General features: G+C 40.6%; 1 protein-coding gene and 1 long non-coding RNA gene across 5 annotated transcripts in view; one reads left to right on the top strand and one right to left on the bottom strand.

Moving 5' to 3' along the window:
* ANKRD44 (ankyrin repeat domain 44) overlaps positions 1-20,813 on the bottom strand; it is a 209,311-nt gene that overhangs the window by 92,601 nt on the left and 95,897 nt on the right. For all 4 annotated transcript variants that reach the window (XM_075000784.1, XM_075000785.1, XM_075000782.1 and 1 more), the window contains exons 3-6: positions 14,812-14,890; positions 10,211-10,281; positions 6,661-6,861; positions 1,265-1,352 (exon numbers count right to left, since the gene is read on the bottom strand). In XM_075000784.1, the coding sequence (XP_074856885.1) occupies positions 1,265-1,352; positions 6,661-6,861; positions 10,211-10,281; positions 14,812-14,890 (439 nt within the window). The remainder of the gene's footprint in view (positions 1-1,264; positions 1,353-6,660; positions 6,862-10,210; positions 10,282-14,811; positions 14,891-20,813) is intronic.
* On the top strand, positions 10,181-18,926 carry LOC142016672 (uncharacterized). The gene is made up of 3 exons (XR_012646362.1): positions 10,181-10,300; positions 12,103-12,189; positions 18,866-18,926. It is a non-coding gene; the product is annotated as an uncharacterized LOC142016672 (long non-coding RNA).

Genomic DNA, 20,813 nt, shown 5'->3' with positions numbered 1-20,813 from the left:
TGGCACAAAAGTGCACAGCATTCAGCTAGCCTCCCTGATGACTCTCGTTACAGGGCTGCACGCTGTGCCTACCAGTTAAAACTGAGTTTTCCTCTAGTATGGGGAATATAACTAGATCACCTTAGTCCAGAAGTTGATCCCAAGCCCTCTGAAACCAAAACTGAGGCTTTCCACTGACTCCAGGGAGCTTAGATCAGGTCATAGGTAAGAAAGTGTAGAAGTGGCCCTCCACAAAATTTCAGTATTAACCTCAAAAATATGCAAGAAGCCACATGCCTGAGTCCCAACCTTGCTGCTGCGTCATACAATCTGCATGTTGTACAGGCTGGAAAGTCCTTCCTCACTACAGAGCAAAGTTCAAATGGCAGTCTAGGTCAGAAATCAGCCTTCTCAACGATACGTGATCATCACAAACGACACTACATTTTTGCACAGCTTAGGAACTACTTTCCCAGAAAGGACCAAGATTAGAACTGAAGTGAACATTGCAGGTCAGGAATGAAGACAGAAGGCAGCGAACTGCACATCAGGGGATACATTGGTAGACTTGTGTGAGCACACGCACTGCACTGGCCAACGTTACGACCCGATCCTGCCATCATTTTTACAGCAGAGCACCTATTGAACTGCATGATGAGTATTAATTTTTAAATTGATGGGATGATATGATCAACTACTAATTTAAAAAGCAAATTTGATGAACACTGGCAATGATGTGAACACGTGACTCAAATGATCTTGCCTGCTTTCTGATAAAGGAAGATAATTAAGAGTGGAAATGATTAGATAGAACTTTTCTGCTACCCAGTAACCCATAACTTTTTCTGAATAAAGACACATAAGAAAAATAACTTTTTAAGAACAAACCATAATAGCAGCATTTGTGCTAGTCACTATATCTAACAGTTCTTATCAAAATCTATGCTACTGCTAACTGAAGCAAAGGACAGTGTAATATGTATTTTCATCCCAAACATATTTAAGGTTGGAATTGAAGTCAGGAGACAAGATGAGATAAACAATATAAAAGACATATCCAGGCTGTTAGATGACTACCCTGGGCTAGACTTTCAGCTGGTATGAATCAGTGCAGTTTCACTCAAATCAAAGGGAACTGTGTCCATGATACCAGCTGATGATCTGAATCCACATTTGCATTCAAAGTAATTAGAACTTTCACTCTCCATGGCAGGAAATGGGTCTTGTACAATATAGAGCATGATGCTAGTATTTCAAAAATAAAACAAACAGACAAGGTTCTTACCCATATATGCTGCCCAATGTACTGCTCTCCTGTCCTTTTTGTCAAAAGCATTGATGTTTGCCCCTTTGGCTAAAAGCAAGTTCACCATCTAAAACAACAATGAAAAGTAAATCTTTGAGTCAGGCATGCATTCCCTTACAAGAGATCAATCTATCAACAATGCTATCCCCCCGCATGTAGTGCTTCTGGCAGAGGGAAACAGATGGTTGTGAACCGTTGAGCAAAAAAACACTTGGCTTCATGTGATATGAGCATGTGTTATGCAGGAAAACTTGAGACTTAAAATTAAAAAAAGAGTTCAAAAGCCCTTTCAGGAAACTGCAGTTTAATTAAACTAGTAATTAAAAATGTATGCTGTTTTGTTAAAAGTACTAGGACTCCCCAGCCTGCTCCAGCCCCACCTGAAACATCCTTATTACAGTCTCAGTAAGAGTCCGTTTTCATATATTACATTCTACATTGCACCTCTTTCAATACTTCGTTTTTTTAAAACTCTGTAGATGTGATGTTTGTGGAAGGTGCTGGATTTATGGCATCAGGAGACACTACATGCTACTACGTGTTACCCCTCCAAGGCATCTCTGTACAGCACTACCGGGACAACATGTAAGCTGAGTCTACACTTTGAAATAAATTCAAATTTAAGGCAGTTAGCTTGATAATACCACATGACTCATTTTAGATACCATTAGCTCGAGTTAGGAAGCACTAATATCAAGATTACAATATCTTTGACACCTGATGGGTCTAGCATCAAGCTCGAATGCCAAAGGTCAAATAAAGGCCAGTGGGGAAGCACTGCATCTAAAAATCAAATTTATTAGCTTACAGAGGTGTCCCGCATGTAACCCACAATGTCCGTCAGTGCTCCACTCTGGCTGCTGCTACCAGGTGTCCCAGAATGAGGTAACAGGAAGACCGTGAATTTTAAATCAAAACCAGGACACCCGTGGCTGTGGGCTCATGTTTGTCTGAGAGCCTGAGAAATGTTCTTCTTTCTTTGCTATTAGCACTGTGAGCGCATGGACCCATTATAAACAGATATTCAGCGGCTTGCTGCTGCTGGAGGGACGTCTCCCTTGGTGGCTAATATTGTCAGTGGGACTACTTCAGCTACTTCAAAATTCCAACCAGCTGTGGAGCTGCAGACCACAGCACCCACCCACGCCCACCAAAAACATTTTCAGGAGCTTGCTGTCCATTGACAGCACCTGCTGGTTTGATGTTTGTGTTATAAAATCTTTTTTGCTAACACTTCATATCTGTCTTCATGCTTTGACCCACTCAGACGCACAGGGGGGAGGGCCAGTTGAGACTCCTGTTTCCATTATAGGTTCAGTGTATGAGATTTCACTGCCATACCTCGTGTTCTCAATGTCTGTGTAGTGAAGAGGAAAGTCAAAAATCATTTTTCCTAGCTTTTCTGTCCTCTTCCTTCTAACGTTGAGAACACAATCAGGGTCCCTGTATTATTTTCAGGGATCAGATGCAATCATGGGAAGGGGACAGTCAGTGGATGGCCAGTTGAGAACACAGCCTGTGCACAGAAGCCTTATAGTGCACTGGAAAGCTAAAGATTCTCCCCTCATCAACTGTTTTCAAAAAATTTCCTATTTTCTCTTTCTTCAAGCTTTCCAGGGTCCCTGTATTCTTTTCCGGCATCACAGGCAATCACGGGAGAGGGGACACACAGCAGATGGCCAGATGAGAATTCAGCTACAGAAGAAAGACATTTCTGTAAACTTTTTTGCCATCTCTGTGGATGTCCTGCTTTTCCTTCCTTCCGATGGGAAAAACAGATGTTTGCCTATGGCAAGAGTCGAATGAGGAAAATGCAAAGTGGGAAGATGATGTCAAAGACCATTGAGCCTACCCAGAATGCTACAGGGATGAGGGAACTGTGGGATAGGTTCCCACAATGCACTCCTGCAAGAGTCAATGTTTGTCAATTGAGTGTTGCAGCAATAACTTGACTTTGTGAGGAGCACGTGGGGAGGTGAGGATGATCAAATTCGAACTTATACACTCCAGAATTACAAAATTGATATTAATTAATTTGAATTCATCTTGTAGTGTAGATGCAGCCTTAAAAGGTGGAAGGGTCATTCAGTCTTCATGATGGATCATTCAAGACTCAATCTTGCAAGATGCCAAGCACTATGACCTAGAGCTAGGAAAGCAGCATCTGCTTAATTTCAAGCACGTGCGTAATACTTAATAGAATTACTCATGTAATTAATGTCAGCTATACACTTAGCTACTTTCTTGAATTGGGACCAATCCTCCTAGACTAGCTGGATCCTAGTTCACTCTGCTGACACAGCCACAATGTGCTATTTGCGACTAACCACTACGATATTGGCTTGCTTGAAATCACCTTTTACCCACTGGCAGGCAAACTGAGACCAATTCATTTAATCTATCCCAACAAACAGCTAGCAGAAAATACAAAGCTTCAATTGTGACAATTAAAAGTAAAAATATTCTGGACCCTGTCCCACTCAGCACCATCCAGACATTAACGTAAGGGTCAGCAAAACTACACAAAACGATCTGAATGTAAATCATACAGTGATTTTCTGTATCCAGCAAAACAAACACTAACATTCATTGGTGGAATGAAAAAAGCATTTTATTAAAATTATTTAATCTATTACTCATCATATGCTTTGATGCGCTCTACTATTAAAAAGTCATTAGGTCAAAGCAAATCAATCATGCATAATGTTTAAATGATAAATATTGACTCTTTCCTAACACATAAAACTTACGAAAAGCCAGTCTCTATAACTCTTTTGTAACAAATACTTGTAGGCTGCTTTTTGCAAGTTACAAAAGAGTAATAAACTTTTGATTTTTTGCCAATTGTATCATAATCTGACTTGGAGAATTTTTTTCCCTCACACTTAGGCCTCAATCTGTTTTTCTCAACCCATTTACCATTGTGAGTCAGACATACAGCTCTCTGTGTGTTATGTGAGCAGCATTGAATACTACTGATATGGCTCTGAGGATGTCACATGGGCCCCAGCTATGTGCTGAGTGGGCTGCAAGCAGCCTGCAGGCTGAGAACCCCTGACCTAAATCCTCATGTCCAGCAATCTGTGCACACTTGCCTGGATCCAATTACAGGATTGGGGCCCTAGTACAGTGGCTTTCGATTTACAAGGGTGTTATTGTTTGTTTAGGGACTATTCTAGAGCAGTGGTTCTCATACTTGTTTGATCATGCCCCCTTCTTCGTGTTTGTAGCAGTTTGGGCTCTCTCTCCCACCACACAAGTTCACATACAGCTAAAGAAGTCAAAATGGAATTCTCACTAAATATTAAAAAGTATATGGCTCAATTTCAACCAATGCCTATGAGCCCTTGTAATAAGATGAGAAAAGCAGAACTGTGATTGTGGTTGATGCATACAAGTAAATATACATATGGCATTGTAGCAAATGGGTTAAAAGTACTCATGGCAACCACTTTGCATTCGGCTACGCAAGCTTAACAGAAAGCCGTCAAAAATCGCAACAGTATCTAGAGGCAACGCTAGAGGAACAGCATCATTGGAAGATCTGACATGTCAGGAAGAATCCACTTCACTAGTTATTGTTTCTGTGGATAAACTTGTGTGCAGTAAACTTCCCCCGCTCCTGCCCATAAGGCTTCTCACCTACTCCCAGAACATAAGTTTGAGAACTTCTGCTGTGGAGGGATTAACTCTGCAAGGTAAATGGAAGTGGCACACACTACTTGTAAACGAGAAACAAAATTTCTAGAAAGCTAATTAGAAAAGCAATGACTGATTTGTGCACATCGCACTCGCCTGTGTATGCCTTCTGAGATAATCAATCATTCAGGTATCTAAAAGGGTGTCATAAGGCACAGGGAGGGAACTTGTTCTTCCTTGCCTCTGATAGAACAAGAGGCAATGGACTTAAATTGCAGCAAGGGAGGTTCAGGTTGGACATTAGGAAAAAGTTCCTAACTATCAGAGTGATCAAACACTGGAACAAATTGCCAAGGGAGGTGGTAGAATCACCATCACTGGAGATATTTAAGAAGAGGTTAGATAGATGGCTTTCAGGGATGGTCTAGAAAGTGCTTGGTCCTGCCATGAGGGCAGGGGGCTGGACTCGATGGCCTCTCGAGGTCCCTTCCAGTCCTACTCCTCCATGATTCTATGATTCTTCCACTATTTTTACATGGTACATTCTCCCCATAAGCTTCTGTATTGCACAAGAGGGTACACTGTGTACCCCGTATTGTGCTAGGGTATCAGAGGGTAGAAGTTGGTCCAAAACAGGGGTGGACAAAATACAGCCTGCAGGCTGGAACTGGCCTGCCACAGCCCAGTGGGACCCTTCAGCAGGCGCTATGGCTGCTGCAGCTTAAGGTGACCATCCGTCCCGTATTGGGTGGGACGGTCCCGTATCTGAGATGCCAAAAAGGCATCCCAACTTATTTTTTAAAAGGGCCGAATTGTCCCGTATTGGGCCATCCCACCACCAGCCTCGGGGAAGTGTTGGCAGCTGCTGCTTCCCCAGGGCTCAGGGATCGCCAGCAGCTTCCACCTCCTTCCCATCTCCCTGGGGCTTGGAGGAGCAGCCCCTCCCCCTCACATCTCCCTGTCCCGTATTTGGAACTGGGAGATAAGGTCGCCCTACAGCAGCCCCACAAACCACTCAAAGTTGTCGGCTGCAGGGGCCAGTGTGTACGTGTGTCTCTACAGAGCACGCTCCCAAGACAGTAGGAGGGTCCCCAGGCCCTGATCCCACCCCCAGCACCAGCCTTACAGCTTTCCATTGGCTGGAAACCAGGGAGACCTGCTGCCCCCTTCCTCCAGGGGGGCACTGTGCAGAGACACACGCTGACCCCAACAGCCAGCCACTTTGGGGCCATGGTAGCCAGGGAGCTTACCTGAGGATCTGGCCAACTGTGAGCCACCTACAGTAAGGGCATCCAAGCTACAGCCTGTACATGGCACTCCCTCGCACACCCTAACCCCCTGCCCCAGATCACAACCTCCTCCTGCACCCAAGCCTGCTGCACTCCTGTCTCAAGTCAGAACTCCTTCTGCCCCCAAACTCTCTCAGAGCCCACACCCCCCTCCTGCGCCCCAATCCCTTACCCAGAGCTCCCTTCGACACCCAAACTCCATCCCTGATCCTGCATCCCTGCATTAATATTGTAGAAAAGTACAACCCTCGACCGCTTAGCAAATTCTTGCAGGGTCCCCCCCCCAACAAAATTAATTGCCCACCCCAGCCTAAAATCTCTCCTAAGTCAAGGTTAGAGATGTAGCTGCAGACAACATAAAGATATACGAACTCATAATTTAGTTCGATACAAACAACAGTGCCATACATCAATAACTGATATAAACAATGCTTCCTGGCCAATTACCTCAATGTGTCCGTTCAGAGCAGCATGGTGTAATGCTGTCCGCCCCCCTCGGTCAGAGACATTAACGCTGCTCAGCATAGGAATGATTACTTCTGCACACTTCACGGCTTTGTTTGCAGCTGCTACGTGCAACGGTGTTTGCCAGTTCTTATCCCGAGCATTCACATCCGCTGAATGCTTAATCAATACCTGGACTGCCTCCTGAAACGGAAGCGCAGTTAGCAACAAGTTATTAAGATAAACATAGGGCTTGTCTACCTATAAACACCTCTCTCACTCGCTCGCTCTCTCATATGGTGCAGTGTGGAAAAAGCAACATTCCATGCTGTTCCTATTAGCCACATAAACCTCATGGGCAGGCAGGGGAAAGGACAACCCATAGGTCAAACATACTAGGTGAGGGAAGTGAAATTGTTTATTCAAACGTCTTTGTATGTATATGTCATACGCCTGAGAGAGCACAAACAGCCTGGCTTGACATGACACCTATTACCGTAAGGGTACATCTACACTACAGCAAAGATCGACCCTACCATGGTCAATCTTCTGGAGTTTGATTTAGCACACCTAGCAGGAATGCACTAAATTTAATTTACATGGCACCCCTGTCAAATTTCTCCTGTTAGGAGAAAGGGAAGTCAATGTGAAGCCAGGTTCCCATTAACATTCCTTAGTGGAGACGTTACAGAACCCAAACTGAGGTACGCTGGTTCCCAAAACCAATGGGAAGATGGGCTTTCGAAATCAGGTGGTTGTTTCGAAAGCCCCCACCCCCTCCAGGCTACACATGCAGCATGCATTTTGAAACCAGCACTTTCAAAGCATGCGCAGCCATCATTATGCTAATGAGGTGGTGCATATTCATAGCAGCGCTTCATTAGCATCTGCTGAAGTGGCTCATTACTATGCCCCCCTCCAAAAGGAGGGGGCTAGTGTGGCCACAGCCTAAAAGTTTTTTCTTTTGTTCTCTGTTGACTTCAGCAATTTCATCTTCTACAGCAATCCCATAAACTGGTGCATAGCAAATTTACTGAATAAGTGAAAATGATTATCTTAAAGTTCCAATAATTATGTATCCTTGTTACTCTGTTAGCTTTGCTTTTTGCATTATTACAGGCCAATTTCTTTAAAGTTACCTAAGGAGAATTCACTAAGGATGCCTACCGTTATACGTCTTTGAGACAAAAATTCTACTGGAAGTCAGTGGAAAAATTAATGTAAAGTTGGCCTTTGAGATGGAAACAAACAGGTGTTGGAAGGTCCAAAAGAAAAACAAAACATAACCAAAAAAAAAAAAGATTGGGCACATAATTTTTTACTCCACTTTAAAACATGCCTATAGACTTTCACTTACATCTATATATACATTCCATTGAAGAGGCAGACTTTACGCCAGTTCTTTAGGGAGGTGCTTTTCTCTTAACTTTTAAGTATCCGGGTTTTGATCATATAAGATAGACCTTTATTTTAGTATAATTTCCACAAGTATGTTTAGTACACTAGTACTGCTTAGAAGTCTGTATTTAAATTTCTTCTGGCCTTTTCCAGTGTTCTCCCAAGTACCAGAGTGAAATCTCTCAATGCTAAAATTAGACACAAACATGAAGTAGCCATGCATTTTAAATAACTAATTTAAATTCCTGGAATCAACTTTGTTTTAGTGAGTTTTAAATCCAATTAATTTTTTTATGGATTTTTGTTAGACTGTAAAGGTTGAAGGGAGTCAGAATCTCAGTGTTTAACAGAAGTCTCAGAATAAGCAGCTCTGTGTAAAAGTTAACTTTACAAGTGATTGTTCTAAAAGTGGACTAAATCCACAGATACTTGACAAAATATAATTAGGTGGAAGAGTCAACTTTTGGCTCAAGAACCCCCTGAATGGCTACTGGTCTGGTATCATGGTACTCATATTGGAAATTTGTCAGACAAGGTATGCAATCATTTACTTTCACAAACACCGATTTAAATTATTTACTTGAGTAAAATCATTTACTTGAGTACTTAAATCAATTATTGAGTAAATTTGCTACGCACCAGTTTTATGGGATTGCCATTTAAATCTTTACTTTCACCAACATAGCAGTGCCAATGGCAGTAGCATTTAAAAGTCTTATTATGGTATGTTAAATGTCATTCAAAAGGTTAGTAAAGCAATGGCCTGAACAAGGAACAAGAATTAGCAAAGGAAAAACCCCACAAGAAAGAAATTATATTTTTATAATGTTCTGAAATAAGATTAGCCAGTTTTCATGGGTCACATCTTAATTCTTCTGTAGCTTCCTCACATATTCTACCTGTGATGTCATTCCTTTTGGGATGCTAGAATTATCAGCACTATGGAAAAGAAAGCTTCCCAATGGGAGCTTTGCACAGGGTCTTCCCTTGCTTGCAGCAGCTAAGGGTGAAGGGTCAGTTACAAAGCCCCAGTGAGACATGCATTCTTAGCTAGGACTGTCACAGCACATAAAACTCACCCCACATAAATCAGCTAAACCAAACAGGCTGCAACTCCTGGGTTATAGAGATTGTGGCTGTTATTGAAGGTTTATGTCTGACTTTATTTTTAATGTGGGTGCTTTGCATTTTACTCCTGTACAGTATTCATATGTTCTATTAGCTTTTTATTTCAATGGGTTTCGCTGGAAGTCAGCAGCTGGGAAACTCAGGCAGTAGCTAAGGATTGAGCTAAGGATTCCTGCCTCCAGGCTTGGCAAGCACAAAAATTGTTATGGAGGTGATTCCATCAATTTCTGGCAGACAGCCAGCTCGCGTCTCTCTCAACTGCCCCTCTCAGCAGCCAGTTCAGACTGCAATTGCGTGCATTGAGTCAACATTAAGAGGATGAAAATACTGTACACAAAGAGGCCAAAAATGGAAGCCCAGAATGATGCTATACTCGAAAATTCGGTCATGTTTCGGTTATTCTCTGATAAGTATTCTCCCTCAGCTTTTAGAGGCAGAAATGAAAAACCTTACAGAGGGATGTGAAAAAATTCCTTATTGCCAAATGGAAAAATCTGTATTTATCTCTATCTTACAGACAAATCAGAGGAATTAAAAGGAAGCTTTATGAAAAGCTTCAAATAAGTCACTCAAATCAAACTACACAGAAAACTTTCACGTTCAATAGATACATGCCCTCCCATTCCAATCTCTCCCTCTTATCACCTCCCTCTACTCCACTCTCTTATCTTTTAAAATGATTAGACCAGCACCACTACACTGTATACCCCACTTATGTCAAAATCATTCTATGTAATAGTTGTCTGCTGAAAATCATGCACTATAGTAACTTAAATTAGGCATCATGTTAGCAGAAACAATCAGCTGCATAAGGACGGAAAACCACAAGCATCCAGCAGGTAAACAGTAAGACCTCCACACAGTAGCTGATTACTCTTGCTTTAGTGAAGAGCAAAGAGTTTTGCATTCAGAAAATTCTTTTCTCTCTTTTTATATTTAGTAGCCATTTGTATTTCATTGCGCTCATGGAATTTTTTTTCAGTAGGTTCCATGCATGTAACTTCTGAGGTAATCAGATCTCACTCACTTCGCTCCTTGAGGCGACTGCTCTATGAAGAGGAGTCAGCCACATATTGTCCTTGGCATTGACACGAGCCCCTGCAAATCAATAGTACAGGTTACTGACATGCTTTGCATGTGATATTTGCAATAATAATATGCTTCTTATTAACAACAGCTGTGTCATATAGATATCTGCAGAGCTTATCACAACCTTGCTATCATGAGATTACTTCCACTTTGTTAACCCTTAGAAAATTACCTTTCTTTCAAAAACCAGAACTGTTCAGCATTAAAGTGGGGGACGGGAGGGTCTACATCGTCTATCAAAGATTAGCTAGTTTTCCAAGGATCAGGGAAATGCATAAGGGCTGTCAGAAGCTTTGGCATCTGTGGTAGGGTTCTGGGACCTGAACCTGCAAGATACTGAGACTTTCATCTTTTGGAGCAGATAGCATTCAGCAATGCACAGGTGCAAGACCACTCATCTAAGAGAAAAGGGAGTATTCTTCAGCTTGAAGTGTTTGTTGGAAGTTTTAGGGAACTATTTAAGGGTTAGTGGTGGGCGGGGCACAAGGCTGTATCTAGATTAGCCCCTAACTTGGAAGGGGGTATGGTAATTAGGGTGTTGGGAGATTACATATGAAGTGCTGCAGTGCATATGAAACTACGAAGTGCCAGCTTGCATATAGCCGCGGGTCAGCTGTGGGTACTTTGAAGTGTCTGTGCTTCTTCGAAGTCCCTTTACTCCTCAAAATTTACTCCTCAAAACTTCAAAGGGGGCGTGGTAATTAGGGTGTTGGGAGATTACTAATGAAGTGCTGAAGTGCAGTAAAGTGACTTCGAAGTACCCGCGGCTGACCCGGTGCTACATGCAAGCCGGCACTTCGAAGTTGCTGCGGGGGAGATTTAAACACCCTAATTACCAAGCCCCCATCGAAGCTGGAGGCTAGTCAACCACAGCCCTGCTGAGTAGAGCAGGAAAAGTTTAGTTCTAAATTTTAGAATAGTCCATTGAGGCAGTGAGACAAACAAGGAGAAATCATTAGATGGAGCAGAGAAAATACAGACCTATCTTAAAATGTTGTTATTGTTTGAAAGCAGAACATTTTACAAACTAGCATAGATGTCTGGCAATCTGTCCTGGATACAAGTGGATAAGCTTTAGATAACTATTAACATTCTTCATGTATCACATAGGAACCTTCAAACTCTTCACTAACAAAATGATGTTTTTACCTAATTTTGCACCCAGCACAGAGGGTTTAATTTTCCCTGAGTGCCGTGGATCATTCAATATTTAAGGATCAAAAATATTTTCCAAAAAGCTACTGATTGTTGGCGCTTACCAGCCTGCCCCTCAATGGTCAGTGAGCATTTGGGTCTAATGATCAGAATGAAAGCAAATTATCTGAGTTTCCCTTCAGTTTTTCCAGAAACTGGAAAATGCTTCAAACTTCCCAGGCCACCTGGCTCCAGAGAAATAACATTACAATTTGTGAAAGTGCTAACAGTATTATTCTATCAGACCTGCCTGAGAGTTTTACATCTAACACACCCTGCAGTGCCGATGCAACATGCATGTCTGACTTCGTAAGTTATGTGTTTGATTTGAGGATTTCATTGATGTAAGGATTGACATACACAGAGAATGCTGAAACAATGAGTAAAACAGAAGAGAGGTATTACCCAATTTGATCTTCATAATAGGATTTTTCTTTAGATTGCCTTGAACCTCCCATAATAAACCAGGACCCCATTGTGTTAGGCACTACCCAAAACACACAGCAGCCTGTCCTCTGATTTTAAATCCGTCATTAGAGGTACACCATTTAGACCACTAAAGTTTATCATCAGATCAATTCTTGTGATGTGTTCTACAAATTGGGTTGTGCTGATTTCTTTTTGCTTAACCCCCAGTTGGCTATTTGCCAGAGTTGGACGCATCACCTGCATTTTATCACATCCTCCAGACAAGTACTAGAACCTGTGGATGAGATCTGGCAGGTAATGTATTTGAACTCATATTGCTGAATAGAGCATGGGGATATTTTTCCCCACATAAGGAACAAACAGGAAATCAAGAAATGAAATGTATTTTCCACAGCCAGGCCACACCTTCACTAGACAACCCACTAGAGATGCTAGTAATTTTTAGGAGATACAAGGCAGAGCTACTTCATCTGTTTATTCCCACCAATCTTCCTTGCACTGCTATTTGCAATCCTTGGAAGGATAATGCCTCTGCACCCTACTCACATGCTGGCTATGCACAACAAGAAGATATGACAATGGCTACATGCTGTATTACCACATGTCAAGATGCAGGTAATTGATCTTTTCTTCCTCTTGAAGAAAGACATGTTTGCATCTAATGTATTGGAGAAACCATCCAAGCGGATTCTCTCACCATAATATTCTTTCATGTCTTTCTGCTTGGACTAATGACATACTGGACAATTACATGTGTAACTAAGTTTCACAAGTTAAAGCTCCTTGGCAAAGCCAACTGACTTACCCCGTGTTTCTAAATAGAGGATGAACAGAGGGAGTGTGTGCAACTTTCTCATTTAGTTGAATCCTTTTTTTTTTGCTTTCTCCAAATGTTTTTTGGGCAAGAAACTTACCAGCAGTGTTCGGACTACTGCCCAGGAGAGATTTAGGTGCCACCCAGCTGATTAGCAGAACGCTCATAGCTACCCATAATGGGTAGCATGTATTTCTATTGGTGGTGCATAACCGTACATGCCTTGGTGCACATAACAAAATTTATTCTGCCGATGGATGGAAAAAAAATAGAGGGACCACTGCTTACAAGTTGCCCATATAACTTATTTCTGGTGGGAGAACAGCCATTTAAATTTTGATGTTGAAGAGCTTTGTTACAGCTACTGTTGCATTTAAAGATGCCCACATACCAGTGATGTGTACATAAATGAAGGCAGAATAGGAACTTCAAGCAGATGCTGTAGATGTCAGTAGGAATCTTGACAAATATGGCTTATTCCATAAAATACTCTTGGGCTAATGCAGTGGTATTCGATTAAGAAGCAACTTGTTGTTACAAATTTGATATTGCCAAGTCAATTACCCATCACAGAACTATACCTTATCCATTGCACAAATCTGACCAGAAAAGAATTTTATTGTTTTGGAATAGTAACAACAGCCAAATGCAGAGTGCTAGGCTCTAGTACAACAACAATGGTGTAATGTCATATTGACCTATTTTATTCAGTTGGGGGAAGAAAGTTACCATCTGGAAAACCATTCTCAGATAAAATTTTAACCATTTTATATTCTTGCCCCAAACTGTAACAGGTTAGAGTAACTTCAACTCTCTTCCAAACCTCTCTCTTCAATTTTGGTAATTTCTTCATATCCTGCATTTGACCACAAGTAGAAATGCAGTGAAAAGACCCTTTCTGAGAGATTTCCTTCCCTACCAGAACAGCAAAAATGTTGGAAATATTACAGCAGACACTGTTCCTGTGAGATTTAAACCCAAATTCTTTACTAGCAAGATTCAAGGTAAGCATCTGAATTTGCACATGTGAACAACTGAAATGCCATTTGAAGTTTGCCTTTCAAAAGACAAATTAGTAATTAATTACTTTCTATATTACAGTGTGTGTATATGTGCAATAATGTGCTCCAGTATCTGGACTACATATCACACACAGCAGTAGTTGTTTAATATGAAAGAATCTCAGACTGAAGACCAGATACACATACCTGCACTCAATTTTTACTACATTAAGGATATTGATAAACTTATTTCGTATTATAAACACGCTTCTTACTTTCAACCTGTAACTTCTTCCCCATCCTCACTCTGCTGTAGTACAGTAAGCCCTATTCTTTATCTGATTTAGAAACACAAGGCCTTTAGACATTTGCAGACATATCCGGAAGTTAGCCATGAGCATGCTATGCTTCTTGTGAGGTGCCTACTCTACCCTTTTCTTCCAATAGCTATGATACATGCATTTCATTTTCAATGTTGTTTAGAAACACTACCTATTTTTTTTGTATCAAAAAGTCTCTGCTGCAAATGGTAAACCAATAGACAGAAGATCTATATCTGTCTGAGATCACAGAAGTTGGCAGTGTCAGCCACTGGGATGAAAATTCACAGTTCAGTGTTCAATACCCCATCTCTTTCTATTGCAAAACTGTGCAAGGACAGGTTTGGCATTTGCCTTCTGAATCACCCATCAGACACGATATATATGCCCATAAAGATCCACCCTCTCACTATGCAGAAAAAAAATTAAGCTTTAATTAAATTCAAAAGTAAACTCATGCTTACGTCCTTTGCTAAGTAAAGATGGTCCTTAAGCAGGTGCTTAACTAGTATTCTGAATCAAATATCAAATAGTTTTAACTCACTGCACATTGGTAACAGTTTGTAGTTTTGGTTCACTTAGTTAGCTTCAGGTACATGTAACTATATAAAATAATTTAAACTACTTCTCTTATCCTGCCAACAACATAATGCTCCATGTAACACAAAGATGGACACAGCCCAGATTTAACTTGCATAAGTTAATGACCTCTCCCTTGGCCATTCCCTGTGGTTTGCAACACTGGCTTCTCTGACAATGGCTAACTCATACGTCACATTACCTGACAAAATGAGGAGCTCAATGATCTCTGCATCCCCCAGAAAAGCTGCAACATGAAGCGGGGTGCGTTTCTCACCATCCTGTAAAACAACACACAGCTGTTCTGTAGAGTCAACAATGACAAGAGCAAATGCTAAATCATCGTTAAGCTTTAGATAATATTAGACTTTTTTTTTTTTTTTTACCAGTTTCTCATATTAGAAAAATAGGACTCAACCAGTAAAGAGTGAAAAAAAGTTCTGAACCAAGCATTTCTCCTTATACATTACATTTTTTCCCATCAACCAAACTATCATTTCTACGTATTCTTTTTCACAGCCACATTGTATGTAATTTGTATCTCATCTATACCTCTCCCTTCCAACTGTGGACAGACAGTTACTCAGGAGAGAAAATATTGTCCATTGTTAGGCCATTTTTTAAATGCTTGCTGCTTTACTGCTATACTGACATAATTCAATTCCTTCTGGGTATCAGCCATTTGCAATGTAATTTGATTGAGCAACACAGCAAAAGGCTCTGAAAAGAGTACCTTTGAGAAAGGAACAGAACCGTTCACAAGGTCATTATAGATAGAATGCCCTTTTGCCACAAAAGTAATTCAAATGCATGCAGCCTTTCATAAACTATTCATCAGTAAATCAATGGCTCAAAATAGACAAGTCTAGAACACTCTAGTCTGGTATTGCAAAGCCCAAGCATTCAAAGTCTTCAATCAGTTCCTCCACAAAATATCATTAGATTGGCTTAAACCCAAATAGATTTTAAATATAATATATTTGGATTTTTTTTGTTTGGACTTCTGGTTCTTGAACCTTTAGAGTCATGTTTTCAAGCTCATCTCTGCAACCAGGAGAGCTGGAAATGTACTGTATTTTAAAAACGAAAGCCAAGATTCTTTTGTGTTCCTATGAATCGAAGGTCTAGAGCTTTAAGAAAAAATCCACTAAATATTACATGACTCACATTAAAATCAAAAGAGCTCGTAACAGTCTTAAGCAGAGAAGTAGTTAGTGCTATCAGAGGTACTGTGTACTTAATATTTTTCATATGTGCACTTCATAGAATCCAACAACATTAAAAACCAGCTAAAGAGACATAAGTGTCCAGTCAGTTAATTAAACCTATAATAACAGGACCACCCAGCATTAAATATTCATATACAGGTAACAAAGTAACTTGCCAGCCAATAAATCAAAGCAACAGAAAAGCCCCATTTGTATTCCCACCTCACCCCACATCTCTGTCAAGTAAACAGCTGTTGCAGAATGCCTGTAAGGCCCATCAATTGTGGGTTATTCGGACCATTTTCAAAACACTCTGTAAACACGAACAAATCAATGCTGCAGAATCTTTCTTCTTCTGAACAATAACAAATAGTTTCCCAAGCTACACTTTACACAAGCACTACAAGTCTAGGAGCCAACAATGCATGGGGTGAGTTACCTTTGTTTTTTCATTCTCTCCTATGTATATAATACAAAGCCTTAGAATTCTTTCAAAAATCCAAAATACTGATCAAATACTTAAATAGTTTATTCAAACAAACACAGTCACATACCTGGGGAAGAGTCTTTTACACCCTACCTTTCTCACCTGGTGAGGAAATTGTATATAAAAGTTTTCTTGTTTTTCACTTCAAAAACATGGCCATTCTCTACATAGTAAGCTAGAATTCTCAAGAAACCTCAGTGCCTGTTAAGAGACTTCAATAAATGGCCATATTTTATAAAGTGTTTCTGCAGACAGTGTTCCAAACTGTTTAAAATTTGAATCTACATCGTTTATTCAGTAACATTTGCTATAATGTAATACATTTTGCTTCAGTTTGCTCTGGCTAGGCAAGTGTTCACTGTGGATATTACACTGTAATACTCAGAGGCACTGTTTCATGTAATATCTGTTAAGACTGTATTATATAAACATAAAGATTGTCCAAAACCTGAAAAAATGTTTTTGGTGCATTTTTTTAAATGAATGCATTGTACTGTCAAATCTCTCTTAGGCCTGGTCTACACTAGGAAACAAAGTCAATCCCAGATACACAATTCTAGCTATGCCATTAGCATAGCTAGAATTGACGTATCAGGATTGACTTTGTTCCCTGGTGTAGATCAAGGTTCTTCGGGCTCGCGCCGACATCCTTTACTCCATGCAATGGCATGGAGTACCAGGGTCAACGGCTGAGCCCAGAGAAATCGATTTTGCTGCATCTTCACAGATACAGCAAAACTGAACTTCAGAGGATGGATGGCAGCACATCGAATGCTGGGTAACTATAGACAAACCCTTAGGCCATGTCTACATTTATGAAAAACTTCAAAACAGCCGTGCTAATGGCTGAATCGAAGAATACCAATGAGGCACTGAAATGAATATTCAGAGCCTGATTAGCATGCCACCGGCCGTGGAGCTTCAAAAGTGCCGCAGTTCGTTCTCCCCTGATTCGTCTACATGGGGGTTCCTTTTCAAAAGGACCCTGCAAACATCAAAATCCCCTTATTCCTATCAGCTGATAGGAATAAAGGGATTTCGATGTTTGCAGGGTCTTTTTGAAAAGGAACCCTGGTGTAGATGAGCCCCGGCGAGTGAACCGCGGCACTTTTGAAGCGCCGTGGCCAGTGGCATGTTAATCAGGCTCTGAATATTCATTTTAGCACCTCATTAGTATTCTTCGATTTGGCCATTAGCATGGCCGTTTCAAAGTTTTCGTAAGTGCAGACACAGCCCTAGTTTTGGAGCAATATTAGCAACAGTTCTTGTCACAAGGTGGTACTAGAGCTGACAATACACAAGGTTTGGTAAGAGAACTGAAGGATGTGAAATGGGAACCGGTTACACAAATTTAAACAACTATTCAAAACAATCCCATTAATTGGGTGATGGATTCTAGGGACAATTTTTAAAATAATTCAAAATTAAATGGGGACTTGGCAGTCAGAATACAAAGTGTTAGAGAAGAATTGAGCTTTGTCCCTATGAGGTCTTTGGGGCTACGTCTACACTAGCCTCAAACTTCAAAATGGCCACTCAAATGGCATTTTGCAGTTTACTAATGAAGCACTGAAATGCATATTCAGTGTTTCATTAGCATGCGGGCAGCTGCGGCGCTTCGAAATTGACACGGCTCGCCGCCGCGCGGCTTGTCCCGACGGGGCTCCTTTTCGAAAGGACCCCGCCTACTTCAAAGTCCCCTTATTCCCATCTGCTCATGGGAAGAAGGGGACTTCGAATTAGCCGGGGTCCTTTCGAAAAGGAGCCCCATCTGGATGAGCCACATGGCGGCGAGCCGCATCAATTTTGAAGCGCCGCGGCCGCCCGCATGCTAATGAAGTGCTGAATATGCATTTCAGCGCTTCATTAGTAAACTTCAAAATGGCCATTTGTGTGGCTATTTCAAAGTTTGGGGCTAGTGTAGACACAGCCTGGATGTCACATTTTGTACCAACAAGATGTTTAGTGGGTCATCTGATATGATCAATACATGTAGTCCTAAAGTTAAAAGCACCTATCTATTTACAAAAAGAAGAAGAAGATCTATCCATAAGCATCAGTTCCTCAGACATGGAAGTCATTGGAAGCTGAACTCAACAGCAGCAGAATCATGCTTTACAGAAAAAAAAAAAAAGAGGTTAGCGGTTTGGTTGATTTATTTAAGACGGATTTCTATGTTTTCTAGAAGAGAAAAATATATCTTCTTCGACCTGTCATAAATAATCATCCAACAACAATGAAACAGGTCTTATACTGATGCCAATTATAATCGAAGAAGATAAACTGAAATAATCTTGAGTAAAAGGCAAAAAAAACCCAAAACCAAACAAAGAAAAACAACCAACAAAGAAAAACCAGTACAACCCTCCAGAGGGCGATCATTTATTGGTGTTATTTCTGAAGAACCCTGCCTACTACTTTTGTTGCTGAGTCTATATGTAAGTAGGTCAGTCAGAGGCTCATTCTCAGGTTCCTGTTTATGCTACAAAAAGCATAACAAGAAATACTAAGGGATGTAGGACCTATCCACGTAAAATAAAATTCACTCCTTGTGTTCACAGAGCATACAAAGATCATCCAACCATGAGGTGCTCAGTATTCATGCTGGGCCTGCATACAGAGAGGTAAGTCCTGCTACAGACATGATTTTGATGTGATGATAGCACAGTGAAATATCAATGACGTCAAACCACTGAAGGGTACAAACAGAAAGAAAGAATAAAGAAAGCACTATTTTGATGTGCAAAACATTTGGCAGTAGCCAAGTTCATATAAACATTTACAGGAAAGAAAGAAAAAAAGAGGAGATAGTAAAGGGAAATTTGGACACAATGGTAATATAAATAATAGGGCATGTTTCAAGCACAGTACTGAAAGAAACAAGAAAATGGATATGCTAAACAATGGCTAAGATAAGTAACAGAAGATGAGGTAAACAATCCCTATTCTGAAATGAGCTAATTTTTTACTTGGTTCATGAACAGCATGGCTGCGTCTACACTACAGTCCCCTTTCGAAAGGGGAATGCAAATGAGAAATCAAAAATGAAAATGAAGTGTCAATTTACATATCTCACACTTCATTTACATAATTGTATTTTCAAAAGCGAGTCTTTTGAAAGAAAACCAGTACTGTAGATGGGAGTCTTTCAAAATAAAACCCTGTTTTCGAAAGCATCTTTCTTCCTAAATTTTTTCAGCAAGAAGGGTGCTTTCGAAAACAGGGATTTATTTCAAAAGAACCCAGTCTACACTGCTGTTTTTCTTTCAGACTACTCTCTTTTGAAAATGCGATTATGCAGATGAAGTGCGAGATATGTAAATTGGCACTTCATTTGCATTTTCAATTTGCCTCATTTGAATTCCCCTTTCAAAAAGGGGACTATAGCCTCGACGCAGCCCATGTGTAACTATGCAAAGTGTCAGTGAAGATGAAAAAGAAAATTAATATTTGCATTCATTTTTGGCCATATGAATTGGCTGAGCCACAGACACCAGTGTAACACATTTAAAATACTGCTTAATACAATTAAAATCAGAACAATACTTAAATCAATTGCCAAGCCTGATTCTTTCCTCACACCAACATTAAACAGGAGCAAGGCCACAGATGTTAAAGGAGCGAAAAAAAAAAAAAAATCACATCATATTAAGTGCATATCAATGACAAGAACAGAAATTGACTCAAATTTAATGGAAAATTAAACACAAAGGAGTCTCCAATCTAATACAATTTAAGCCACTCTCACAATTGCTCAGGGACAGGAATGCAGTGACATAGCTGGGAGAGTTCACAAAGTGGGTGATAGGGATGTAAATATCAGTTTAAAAAACTAACTGAGTAACTAATTCAGATTTTATTGATTGCATGGTTAAACGTTGAACTGGGGAGATAGGAATGCAGGGGGTACTGCTGCACCCCCATGTTTTACCTGGGGTCCCTCCCAGCCCCCCCTGTGTTTGAGGTCCCTCACAGCTATCACGCTCAGAATGGCAGCAGAGTACTGGGCTCCAGCCCTCAACAGAGTTTAAACATTAGCCGTTAACCAAAACCAGTAAGACTGATGCATATTGGTTAACCCAGCAGTGTGCAAAGTGGGGGGGCAAGAAATTTTTTAAGGCAGGTGTGCAGCATGGTTGGCTCCTGGGTCTCAGGCTCATCCAGGTAACAAAGTGTTGAAATATGTCACTGTTTTTCTGTTTGTGTATTCATATTTATATAACCATTAATAAACTCTTTATACATTCTACAGACTTATTTTCTTACACATGCCAAAAGATATTTTTTTCTTATGAACATTACCAAAATTTCCATCAATTTGAACATTAGACAGGTTGGAGGGGGGCATGCTAATTGCAAGGACAAAAAGTGGGGCCCAATGTGAAAAGTTTGCTCACCCTTGGGTTAACCAGTTAAACGTTTACACCTCTAGTGGGTGGCAGTGTTACAATAATTCAGGTGCAATCTTATTTCCCAACAATGAATGTGGTGTTGGAAGCAAGGACACAT

Source organism: Carettochelys insculpta, chromosome 8, assembly GCF_033958435.1.
Source record: "Carettochelys insculpta isolate YL-2023 chromosome 8, ASM3395843v1, whole genome shotgun sequence".
NCBI classification, from domain to species: domain Eukaryota; kingdom Metazoa; phylum Chordata; order Testudines; family Carettochelyidae; genus Carettochelys; species Carettochelys insculpta.
This window is presented reverse-complemented; position numbering and strand designations above follow the sequence as displayed.